The sequence below is a fragment of the Oryx dammah genome, unplaced genomic scaffold (assembly GCF_014754425.2).
Source record: "Oryx dammah isolate SB20612 unplaced genomic scaffold, SCBI_Odam_1.1 HiC_scaffold_23, whole genome shotgun sequence".
Lineage (NCBI taxonomy): Eukaryota > Metazoa > Chordata > Mammalia > Artiodactyla > Bovidae > Oryx > Oryx dammah.
In genome coordinates, this window is record NW_024070207.1 from 101,629,630 (window position 1) to 101,643,055 (window position 13,426).

The window sequence follows — 13,426 nt, forward strand, 5'->3', positions numbered from 1 at the left end:
GGATAGTTGTCATTGGAACACAGGAATGTCATGAGGTGTCCTGATTTCAATAATTGAGAGATTATGTAGAACAAGGTGTGAACTTGATAGAGAGCATAGGAATTGACAAAGAGCCTTGCCAAAGATCAGGCTGTTAGTGGTTTTATTTTTCTTTAAGGCTAAATTTTCTCTTAATATGTTAGGAATTAAAAATATTAAATTAAAAGACAGAGTTCACTAAAGTGCAGTTAAAAGAAAGCCAGATTCTACTTTGTGGGAAAAACAACCAAATGATAATTAACTCAGCTGGTAAAGAATCCATATGCAATACAGGAGACCCCGGTTTGATTCCTGGGTTGGGAAGATCCACTGGAGAAAGGATAGGCTACCCACTCCATTATTCTTGGGCTTCCCTGGTGGCTCAGATTGTAAAGAATCTGCCTGCAATGCTGGTGACCTGGATTTGATCCCCCAAAATGTTGGGAAGATCCCCTGGAGAAGGGAACAGCTACCCACTCCAGTATTCTTGCCTGGAGAATTCCATGGACAGAGGAGCCTGACAGGCTGCAGTCCATGGGGTCGCAAATAAACACAACTGAGCGACTTTCACAAGACATAAGACATGCTCAAAATATGCAAATAAATTGCACTAAGTATACAGTTGCAATAAAATTTTCTAATTTCTTAATTTATTCCCATAGAAGTAACATAGCACATGATTTTAAAACAGTTAGACATTGGAGAGGGAGGAAAAGGACAGAAAGAAATAAAATGTATCTTCCTGACCCCAGTCCTACTCCATCACACTCTACTTGCTAGTGGTTACTGTTGGTAACTTCTATTATTCTCTCTGATGGTTTTCATAATTATAAATATTTTATTTCTTGATTAATTCATTTCTGACAGGAGGTGGATTTATTCCTTAATGTGAAGCCCACACATCTTACATCTCATCCCCATCTATTTCTTGATTTCATTACTATGTTATAATCATTTTATTCTTAGAGTTGTTGCCTGTGTGACTTTAAATGACAGTTGTATACCTATTTTCATCAAGTTTAGACAAGGTCTGTTCACCACCTGAAAAGAAGGATGAGGAAATTATCATCCTTATACATACTTCCTCTTCTTCTCTTCCACCTTCTATTCTATTATTATATTATTATTCTTGCATCAACAGTATTGTAAATTTATATCTCTTCTATAAGTTTAGGCTTGAATCTATAAATTGAAAATGTTTTCCTGTTATTTTATAAATATAATTAAGCTTAAAACAAAGTAATAGAAGTTAGTGTTTTGAAGTAATTATTACTATGTAGGCACTGTTCTCTGGACAATGGCCCATCTGTTTCTCATGACTTACATACTATCGTTGTCCCCATTTCACAAATTGGGAAACTGAGGCACAGAGAGGTTATTTGATTTATCTAAGACCATTTGACTGTGTCACCCAAAATAGAAAGATAAAAGGAGGCAATCTCAAATGATCAGAAATTGAGTTTATTCAGGAATAACAGAGGAATTGCAATTTGGGAAACTTGCTATAGTGAGATACAGGTGAGTCTGTTGGGAGTTTGGGGTAGACTGTGTGTATGGGCAAGGATCGCAAAGAGGGAACAGTCCAGCTGGAGTGCAGGCGGTAAGTTCATTGCCTTAAGGAAGGGAAGAGATTCTGAGTGGATATTCATTGGTTGGGAGATAAGGCTTGATTTCTGTAAAACAGGCATTTATAGAAAACTAGGCTCTCAATTTTAACATTACATTCTTCTTAAGGCACGTGTGTGGAATTCTCTGTTTTGTATCCTCTGGTTCCACTTTTGATTGAAATATTTTCACAGTTAATATGTGGTAGAGCCCAGATTATGGATTCATAGAGGACTCTACTAGGCTATGCTATCTCATTCAGTATGTCAGTTTTCTCAGAAGACTGGCGATCCTTGATTGCACATTCTTATTTATGAGTTACAGTCTAGGTTAGCACGGGAGAGTATATGGCTTTCCTCTTCAGTTGGTTAGTTTTACAATTCTTTATGCACTTGAAAATCACAGTTATTTAAAGTGTTAATAAATGGTGTATTTTAATGATATAAAACATTTTATTAGATTGATTTTAAAGCCAGAAGAGACCTCAAAGACCATTTGGAACATCATTGCCGCCTTTTTGAAATGAAAACACTGAAGCTCAAATAGATTACATGGCTCAGATAACTCCTCATCCAAGTGATGAGTTACTGGCTAGGGAGAAAGGGGGAGAAGATGAAGGGAAAAGGGCTTAAATGTGGAAGCAATCTTTTTAAAAAAATCATATTCATTTAACCATGTTTACTGTGCTGTAGATGAGAAACTAGTTTCCCACACTCTCTGGCCTATATTCTTTTCCACTTCCCTTGCTGAGAGATGGAGAAATGAAGATGGGGCAGAGGTTGCATAGTGAAGTTAAAACTTTCTCCAAATAGTATAGGATTTAATTTTTGTTTCATACAGTCACACGGCTAGAGACAGCTCCGTGTGTGTGTGTGTGTATGTATGTTTGTGTGTATATACATTTTATGTTGGTCATTTTAGGTAATCTGGAGTGTACAGAGAAGATTGTATTTACTAAGAAGTACACAAAAGCCTGGTAAATTAAACAGGATAGGAGCAAGTAGAGAAAAAAAGAGTCATAGGAGAAATAAAGTTGTATGTTTATTTTGAATTCTGCTTTTAGAAAATAGCAGCTAAGCCTTTCCTTGTAGCATCCTCTCTGCAGAGCATGAATTCTTAAGCAGGAGTCTATTTACAGACCCCAAAGTCCTAAAATTCTTTGTAATTCTATCTAGAGATTGTCACATAAAGTAAAGTAAGTCAGAAAGAGAAAAGTAAATATCATATATTAATGCATATGTGTGGAATTTGAAAAAATTGGTACAGATGATATTCTTTGCAAAGCAGAAAAAGAGACACAGACATAGAGAACAAACATGTAGATACCAAGGGGGAACAAAGGGGTGCTGGCATGATTTGGGAGATTGAAATTGACATATATACACTATGTATAGTCACTATGTATAAAATAGACAGCTAGTTGGAAGCTGTTGTGTAGCATAAGGAACTCTACTCAGTGCTCTGTGGTGACATAAATAGGAAGGAAATCAAAAAAGGAGGATGTACATATGTGGCTGATTCACTTTGCTGTACAGCAGAAACTAACACAACATTGTAAACCAACTACACTATAATAGAAATTAAAAAAATAAAGATATGGATAGGTATTTTGTCTAGGTAGATGTTTCATAGAACTCATCAGATTCTCAAAGGTATCTGTGATCCAGGAAAGATGATGAAGCACTTAATAATTGGTTTCCAGTGTTGTTGGGATAAATTGTAATTCCTTACCAGCCAAGGCCTTTTGCAAACTCACTCCAATCCCTACTCCTAACCCTGTCTCCCACCACTTGATACTGGAAATCTCCCAATGGAGCCAGGCACATGAGGGCTTGAGTGACTGTCACCTTCTGTTCTTTCCTTCCCTAAGAGCTTTGATTCTCTAATAACCACACAATTTAAAATTCTATTCTCAAGCACTTTTCATAAGTCTAAGCCCAAACCACCATTTAAGACTCCCTTAAGCCTCAGAAAAAAACTTTATATTTTTCCTTCAGATTTTAGAAAACCTTATATATTATTATCTGCATTTATCACACTTAAAATGTATTTATTTATGATGTACACATTTTCCCTCAATATAGTTAAAATCATTATAGATAAGAACTGCCTCTTACATGAATTCATATTGCTCTGTTATCAAGGAAAATGATAATCATATAGTATGTTCTCAACCATTCTCTGGTGAAGTCAGTAAATACTTATTGAGCTCTTCCTGTGTGTCAGGCTGGATTTCTTGAAGTGAACACACCTGGCAGAAAGTATTTTACATTCAAGTGCAGAAATAGATAAATAAGATTGACTAAATGTACAATATGTTGAGTGCTAAGGAGAAAAGTTGTAAAGCTAAGTAAAGTGCTAAGGAGAAAAGTATAAAGCCACTAATAGGTGCCCAATATGCTACTGGAGATCAGTGGAGAAATAACTCCAGAAAGAATGAAGGGATGGAGCCAAAGCAAAAACAACACCCAGTTGTGAATGGGACAGGTGGTAGAAACAAGATTCGATGCTGTAAAGAGGAACCTGGAATGTTAGGAATTGCATATGAACCTGGAATGTTAGGTCCATGAATCAAGGCAAATTGGAGGTGCTCAAACAGGAGATGGCAAGAGTGAACATTGACATTCTAGAAATCAGTGAACTAAGATGGCCTGGAATGGGTGAATTTAACTCAGATGACCATTATATCTACTATTGTGGGCAGGAATCCTTTAGAAGAAATGGAGTAGCCATCATAGTCAACAAAAGAGTCTGAAATGTAGTATTTAGATGCAATCTCAAAAACGACAGAATGACCTCTGTTCGTTTCCAAGGCAAACCATTATATATCATGGTAATTCAAGTCTATGCCCTGATCAGTAACGCCGAAGAAGCTGAAGTTGAACAGTTCTATGAAGACCTACAAGACCTTCTAGAACTAACACCCCAAAAGATGTCCTTTTCATTATAGGGAACTGGAATGCAAAAGTAGGAAATCAAGAAACACCTGGAGTAACAGGCAAATTTGGCCTTGGAATACAGAATGAAGCAGGGCAAAGGCTAATAGAGTTCTGCCAAGAGAATGCACTGGTCATAGCAAACACCCTCTTCCAACAACACAAGAGAAGACTCTACACATGGACATCACCAGATGGTCGACACCAAAATCAGATTGATTATATTCTTTGCAGCCAAAGATGGAGAAGCTCTATACAGTCAGCAAAAACAAGACTGGGAGCTGACTGTGGCTCAGATCATGAACTCCTTATTGCCAAATTCAGACTGAAATTGAAGAAAGTGGAGAAAACCACTAGACCATTCAGGTATGATGTAAATCAAATCCCTTATGACTATAGAGAGGATTGAGAAATAGATTTAAGGGACTAGATCTGATAGAGTGCCTGATGAACTATGGATGGAGGTTCATGACATTGTACAGGAGACAGGAATCAAGGCCATCCCCAAGAAAAAGAAATGAAAAAAAGCAAAATGGCTGTCTGAGGAAGTCTTACAAATAGCTGTGAAAAGGCGGGAAGTGAAAAGCAAAGGAGAAAAGGAAAGATATACCCATTTGAATGCAGAGTTCCAAAGAATAGCAAGGAGAGATGAGAAAGCCTTCCTTAGCGATCAATGCAAAGAAATAGAGGGAAAAAATAGATTGGGGAAGACTAGAGATCTCTTCAAGAAAATTAGAGATACCAAGAGAACATTTCTTGCAAAGATGGGCTCAACACAGGACAGAGATGGTAGGGACCTAACAGAAGCAGAAAATATTAAAACAGGTTGTAAGAATACACTGAAGAACTATACAAAAAGATCTTCATGACCCAGATAATCACCATGGTGTGATCACTCACCTAGAGCCAGACATCCTAGAATATGAAGTCAAGTGGGCCTTAGGAAGCATCACTACAAACAAAGCTAGTGGAGGTGATGGAATTCCAGTTGAGCTATTTCAAATCCTGAAAGATGACGCTGTGAAAGTGCTGCACTCAGTATGCCAGCAAATATGGAAATCTCATCAGTGGCCACAGGACTGGAAAAGGTCAGTTTTCATTCCAATTCCAAAGAAAGTCAATGTCAAAGAATGATCAAACTACTGCACAGTTGCACTCATCTCACACATTAGTAAAGTAATGCTTAAAATTCTCCAAGCCAGGCTTCAGCAATACGTGAACTGTGACCTTCCAGATGTTCAAGCTGGTTTTAGAAAAGGGAGAGGAACCAGAGATCAAATTGCCAACATCCACTGGATCATCAAAAAAGCAAGAACGTTCCAGAAAAACATCTACTTCTGCTTTATTGACTATGCCAAAGCCTTTGACTGTGTGGATTACAATAAACTGTGGAAAATTCTGAAAAAGATAGGCATACCAGACCACCTGACCTGCCTCTTGAGAAACCTGTATGCAGGTCAGGAAGCAACAGTTAGAACTGGACATGGAAAAACAGACTGGTTCCAAATAGGAAAAGGAGTACGTCAAGGCTGTATATTGTCACCCTGCTTATTTAACTTATATGCGGAGTATATCATGAGAAACGCTGGACTGGAAGAAGCACAAGCTGGAATCAAGATTGCCAGGAGAAATATCAATAACCTCAGATATGCAGATGATACCACCCTTAAGGCAGAAAGTGAAGAGGAACTAAAAAGTCTCTTGATGTAAGTGAAAGAGGAGAGTGAAAAAGTTGGCTTAAAGCTCAACATTCAGAAAACAAAGGTCATGGCATCTGGTCCCATCACTTCATGGGAAATACATGGGGAAACAGTGGAAACCGTGTCAGACTTTATTTTTTTGGGCTCCAAAATCACTGCAGATGGTGATTGCAGCCATGAAATTAAAAGACACTCCTTGGAAGAAAAGTTATGACCAACTTAGATAGCATATTGAAAAGCAGAGACATTACTTTGCCAACAAAGGTCCATCTAGTCAAGGCTATGGTTTTTCCTGTGGTCATGTATGGATGTGAGAGCTGGACTGTGAAGAAAGCTGAGCGCTGAAGAATTGATGCTTTTGAACTGTGGTGTTGGAGAAGACTCTTGAGAGTCCCTTGGACTGCAAGGAGATCCAACCAGTCCAGATTAAAGGAGATCAGCCCTGGGTGTTCTTTGGAAGGAATGATGCTAAAGCTGAAACTCCAGTACTTTGGCCACCTCATGTGAAGAGTTGACCCATTTGAAAAGACCCTGATGCTGGGAGGAATTGGGGGCAGGAGGAGAAGGGAATGACAGAGGATGAGATGTCTGGATGGTATCACCGACTCGATGTACATGAGTTTGGTTAAACTCCGGGAGTTGGTGATGGACAGGGAGTCGCGATTCATGGGGTCGCAAAGAGTCGGGCACGACTGAGTGACTGAACTGAACTGAAAGAGGAATAGGAAATGATTCTATGTATGCTTGCTTTGGGGGCAGGCAGTTTTATATGGATGAAGGGCAGGGAAGAACTCATCAACGTGACTGTTGAGTAAAGACACAAAGGAAGTGGAGGAGTGAGCCATGTCAGTGTCTAGGGGAATAGAATTCCAGGCATAGGGAACAGCAAGTGCATATGCAGGAAATGATCTAGCCTGTCTGAGGAACATGAGGAAGGAGGCAAGAAATAAAATCAGAGAGTTAATGGGGAGCCAGACCATGTAGGGTCTTGTAGGTCACAGTTAAATCAATGAAGTTTACTCCCCCAATAGGAGGGATTTGAGAAGGTTATGATGAAACATTTTACCAGATCACTGCAACAACTCTGCTGAGAATAGATTAATAAGGGCGAGGGTGGGAAGAGGGAAGCAGTTAGAAAGCTAATGGAGTGATCTGTGCAGGCTACGAGTGGGGGTTGGATTACCGTAGTAGCAGTGAGGATAGTGTGAAGTGGCCAAATGCTGGATATATTTCCAACTAAGTGTTCTGTGAGGGTGAAAGAGTCATCAAAGATGACCCCAAGTTTCTCTTAAGCATCACAAGTTTGACCTTGTTATTGATTGTTGAGGAAGGGAGAACTATAAGACAAGTAGGTGAGGTGTGGGGTATTGCGATGGGGATGAATATCGGGTCACTTTTGAACACTTGAGTCTTGCCATGACTCTCAGTAGAGATACGGAGTAAGCAGATGGATCTAGAGTCTGAAGTTCAGGCAAGAGATCTGGGCAGGGCTTATAGAATTAGAAAAGTGAAGTCACTCAGTCGTGCCAACTCTTTGTAACCCCATGGACAGTAGTCTGCACCAAGCTCCTCCGTCCATGAGATTTTCAAGGCAAGAGTACTGGAGTAGGTTGCCATTTCCTTCTCCAGGGAAGATACCAACAAATGGCTGGTCTTTAAATCCATGAGATTGGATGAGATGAACACATTTTTGTTGCTTGGATAAGATAGAATCAATTCTACTTTGTTTTCTTCTGGACCTTCTATTATAATTGTGCCTGGTTTGAATGAGAACTGTCATTGAAGAGTACTGAAGAGTAACACTCACCTCTTAAGGAATGTGGGCCTGGGTTGTCTGTCAATCAAAAATCAGAATTGAAGTGAATCTCATGAAACATTTTCAATCAGTTTATATTTGTCTTTATATTTGTATGTGTTTCAGGCCAGATCTGTTTGATTGGAATAGTGTGGTTTGCCAGCAGTCAGCCACACAACGACTGGAACATGCATTCAACATTGCCAAGTATCAGTTAGGCATAGAGAAACTACTGGATCCTGAAGGTTGGTACATTTCTAAACTGCTACTGTTTTTAGAGCAGTTTAAAGTTTATCATCTCAGACTTCACATTTTCAGAAACTAAGCACAAACTAGAAACTGTGCGTTGTGTTTTTCTGTATTCCAGGTGTATTTAAAATGTTCTGCCTTCCTGAAATGTATTATGAATCATCACATATGATCTTAGTTCTCAAATCGCAGTATCTGAAACTAAAATATAAACCTTTAGAAAAAGACAGAAGGCTTTAGAATGTGTATGCTTCGCAGATGAAGTGTACTATGTTTAGAGTACACTGATTCCAAATAATTATAAAAAGTTCATGTTTTGCTTTTTCTACCAAGAGATTTGATACACTAATCAGCTGTAATTAATTAGCTACTCTTGGCACTTTCATTCATATACTGTATAAAAAGCAACATGATTTACTGTTTAAATCAGGGAATCTTTCCCTGGTGCTGATTCTGTTGTAATTGGTCACTGTGGGGAAGTCCTCCATTGAATAGTTATTTGTTTTCTGCTTCTTTAGTTGATGGGGAGCACTGTATTTATGGGGTCTTCCCTATAGCTCAAAGAGTAAAGAATCTGCCTGCAATGCAGGAGACCCAGGTTTGATCCCTGGGTCAGGAAGATCCTCTGGAAAAGGGAATGGCAGTCCACTTCAGTATTCCTCCCTGGAGAATCCCATGGGCAGAGGAGCCTGGCAGGTTACAGTCCATGGGATTGCAAAGAGTTGGACCTGACTGAGCAACTAACACTACTACTACTGTATTTTTATAATATTACACTTAAATAAATTCCATCCTTATGTTTGGTGCTACATAGTCATATCTATAAACACGTGAATTAGAGGGATAATAATTCCTGACCTCTGCTTTTCTTCTAGCCTATGAAGCACTTTTTAATCTGCCAACTTCTTTGAAATTGCAAGCGATATTCTCTTTACTGAGGCTTTACCACACTATAAACCCAGAAGTTGGAGAAGCTGTATCACTGGGATTGATTATCTGTGATATATTAATAATTCAAGATGATATTTGAATAGGGTTATATAATTCTTCTGTCTTGGGAATATTGAATCAATCCCAAATCAGGAGATCCTTGAGTGGTGATCGTGGGTCCCATCAGGAAAAGTTCCAAAATAACTCAGAGGATAGCCTTTCACTGGTGAATTTATCATCAACCAGAATCTATTACTTAGTGTTACAGACCCAGAAACCTGATTGCTTTATCTTATTCATAGCAGACCGATATATTGGTGGGTCTTATTCACGGCAGACCCATAGTGGTGGGGGAGTTAATTTTAAACAAAACAAGATTTTTAAAAATGACATAATCAAAATGGAAGCTCAGATATTATAAATGAGATATGTAACAATCACAAGAACCAGAATAATCATATCTAATTGACTCGTATATATGGACTTCGGAAGGGAAAATTATAGCAATGCAAATGTGTTTGTGAAGTTGGAATCAGATTAAGTACACTAGAAATGTTTCCTCTCCTTTAGATAATACATACATCTAACCTCTTCTTATTGCTTCAATAGATGGTCAGTGTCCTTCCAGTCGCGGTTTAGCTCTAAAGGAGAAATTGTATCAATCATATTTCCTTGTCTTGCAAGATGGGGGAGGGTTACCTCACTATTAACTCCTAGTACCAATATATGTGTTTTTTCTTACTCCAGTGAGGTAGAGATGCAGATATAATGAAAATATGAACTGTAGTCCCTGAGAATGAGAGCTATAGTGTGTGAACCTGAAGGATAAGCCTGTTAATAGTTTGGGTTTTTTTTTTGTTGTTGTTGTTAAATCTGCATATGGTCTTTTTTTTTTTTTCTGAGATATATGCTCAAGTTATTCTTGTGTGTGCCCTCTCCTTTCATAAAATAGTAAGTTTAAAATAGATCTTTTCCTTGTTGAGTTATAAAATGGCTTTTGATCTCTAAGTCCTCCTTTGAATAGTGAAGTAAGCAGATCCAGAATAGACATCCACATCATAATCGGAAAGTAGATTGATACGCCTATAATCAGAAAAAGGCAGTTAAATAATGTATTTTATAGCATAAAAGAGCCTGAAATGCCCAATTCCATATTCCTAAGTGGCAAATATGTGTGGAAATGCACATCATATAGGCTTGTAGGAACACCCTCAACACAGTGAAGAAATTACCCTCCAATTAAAAATAAATAAATTTAAAAACAGAGGGGAAAAATACCTCAAACCTGACAATTTGAAGTCAACCAAACACAGTATGAAATACAAGCTGATTAATAAAGATCAAACCACTGGTTATAGTTTCATTTTGTCAATGAACTCTTGGATCTGAAAACTTTTGCTGTTTCGGACTCCCTTCCGAGTCAGAGAGCATTCCATTTCCTAAAATGGTTTATTAAAGTTTTTTTAAATGAATTTCAATAAGGTAAAGATTAAGTATAAATCTTAACATTTTTTAGCTATCTATCAGTTCCCGCCAGTGTGTTAGGGAAATAATCAAATGTGCATTCAAAGACTTAAGTCTTAGATTGTAAGAGATACTATTCTGTCTTTGCAATTAACTAATTAGAAAATAAAAATCCTTATGATTTAGGTAATTTTTTCTTTTAATTACCATTGATATCATCTCTTGAAAATACATTGAGCTATAATTTTTTAATGCATGTTTGTGTATTTCCCTAACACACTGGCAGACTCATACACTTCTTGCATGCCCTATATAGTAATTACCTTTGAGAAGTTCATATTTTTATTTAACCACATATTGGTTCTTCAGCTTATACATGATGATTTTGGCTATTCTTCAAAGCAATTTTCTTTTCATATCTAATATGTCCCTTAGGAGGCTAATGAAACATTCAGCTTTACATTTGGGGAGATATTTATTCTTGGGGGATTGAAGTTACATTTGGTTTAAAGAAATACCTACCCAAAAATGTCTTTAGAATTTTAAACATATGCTTTGTTGATTAAACAAGTCATTGAAATATAATTTGGAGCTTTTCATATATTGTGTATATCGACTTTGGTATGCTTCGTTTGACCTTAACTGTTGTTTTGAGGCCTGAGGTTTGGCTTTAAGTGGAATTGCCTTTTAAAATGAGTAGCAATATGCATTAGCATAACCAATTTCAAGAGTTGTTTCTGGTAGTTTAAATGTTAACATATGCAAAAATAAGTACTACTAAGGTAAAATTATTTAATACTTTATGCGTCTTTATGCTCATAGATATAAAAGGTTTATCTCCTTCCAAACATATCCTATTGTGAGTCATTCGATTCACTTTCTCTTATGATTTCCCTATAAGACACACACAGTAGTGCTTTGTGGGTTTCATATGCATTGTTTGCTTCCCTGAGTTTCAAACAAATTGGTTTGTTTGCAGATCCACACAATACTCTATGCATTAAGAGAATGCTTTGTCAGCTTTTCCTTGTGAATAGCAAAGTGAAGATGCTCTTCTTAAAGAAATAAAAAAAAAACAAAATCAGGGATAAAAATATGTGCTGGTTCTAGATGACTTTGACTATAGTAAGTCATTTCCATCTGGGGTGTGCAAGCATCATCCATGGTTTACCGGACTGACTTTAGAATGAAAAATGAATGACAAGAGTGAAATTTGAAGAACACTAGGGCTTTCAAGAAATATTTATGACCTCAAAATGACATTAACAAGCCAATGAGTTTGGTTTTAATCCACTTCATTTTCCCAGGGTGAGGATGGTGACATAGATTCTATTTTCTGCCTGGCTAATCTGTGCATCACTCTTGAGTTGCTTTTAGAGTCTACTTTTCCAAGAATTAGCTCTGCTTTTTGAAAGTTTTCTTCCTGAATGAATGGTCTCTGACCTCACTTGACCTGCATGCAGTTGATTAGTCTTCAGAAAGTAATCAAGAGAAGATATATAGCTTTTGTTGTAAAAGAAAGTCCTTAAGACTTCTTTTTAGGTGGTTTGAGCAAGTAGTGTGATTTTTTTTGTTTCTATCCTTGTTCCATTCATCACATTTTGATACCATTAACAATAAGAATGCTAAAAAATAATTTACACTAAGCTAAAGCGGAAAGAGAAAACTAACTCAGATGGATCTTGTTAATGTAAATAACTCGAGCTTTTTATGGACAGGCACACTCATTTCATATCATTTAGATTGATTTTTTTTCTAGAACCCATTGTGGAATACCTTGGTTTTCAGAGAATGTAATGAGGTTGAAATATACTGGTGTTCCTTATGTGTATAACATTTCAAGTAGAAGTTATTATTGTAAATATATGACACACTTTACTGCCAAACTCTCTGCAGTGCAAAATGTTCTCTTTCCTCATATATTAAAGTATTTTAATAGTACATATTGAATTAAAATGGCCATTGCCTTTTTGATGGCAAAGCAACAAAATATATATATTCTTTTGTATTGTTTTGTATTACTGATTAATATTGTTATCTCTGGCAGAGTGGTTTTAGAGATATTATAAATTGTAATTATCTAATAGTAAATCTCAAGTTTTTTGGATGACAGTTCTTAGTCTACCTATTTTGCTATGGAAAATAGAAAATATCATCAACTGCTTTTACAGATAAGATAATAACAGAATGAAAGAAAGTGAAGTTACTCAGTCATGTCCGACTCTGCGATCCCATGGACTGTAGCCCACCAGTCTCCTCAGTCCATGGAATTTTCCAGGCAAGAGTACTGGAGTGGGTTGCCATTTCCTTCTCCAGGGGATCTTCCCAATCCAGGGATCAAACCCAGATCTCCTGCACTGCAGACAGACGCTTTACCTTCTGAGCCACCAGGGAAGCCTATTATAACAGGAGACCAGTTTTTCCAGGGTTTCTTTTTATTTTTTATTTTTTTAAATTTTTATTTTTACTTTATTTTGCTTTACAATACTGTATTGGTTTTGCCATACATTGACATGAATCAGCCATGGGTGTACATGAGTTCCCAATCCTGAACCCCCCCTCCCACCTCCCACCCCATATCATCTCTCTGGATCATCCCCGTGCACCAGCCCCAAGCATCCTGTATAGGAAGCATTAAAATTTGATCATTAGAGCCGATTATATCATTTAATGGTGTTAATAATAATGAAAATATTTTTTTAATTTTGAACTTCAGTAGATTGCAGTTG

The 13,426-nt window shown here is 37.3% G+C and overlaps 1 protein-coding gene across 6 annotated transcripts in view; it reads left to right on the forward strand.

Moving 5' to 3' along the window:
- DMD (dystrophin) overlaps positions 1–13,426 on the forward strand; it is a 2,254,125-nt gene that overhangs the window by 455,935 nt on the left and 1,784,764 nt on the right. For all 6 annotated transcript variants that reach the window (XM_040266338.1, XM_040266336.1, XM_040266334.1 and 3 more), the window contains exon 7: positions 8,181–8,299. In XM_040266338.1, coding sequence (XP_040122272.1) covers positions 8,181–8,299 — 119 coding nt within the window. The remainder of the gene's footprint in view (positions 1–8,180; positions 8,300–13,426) is intronic.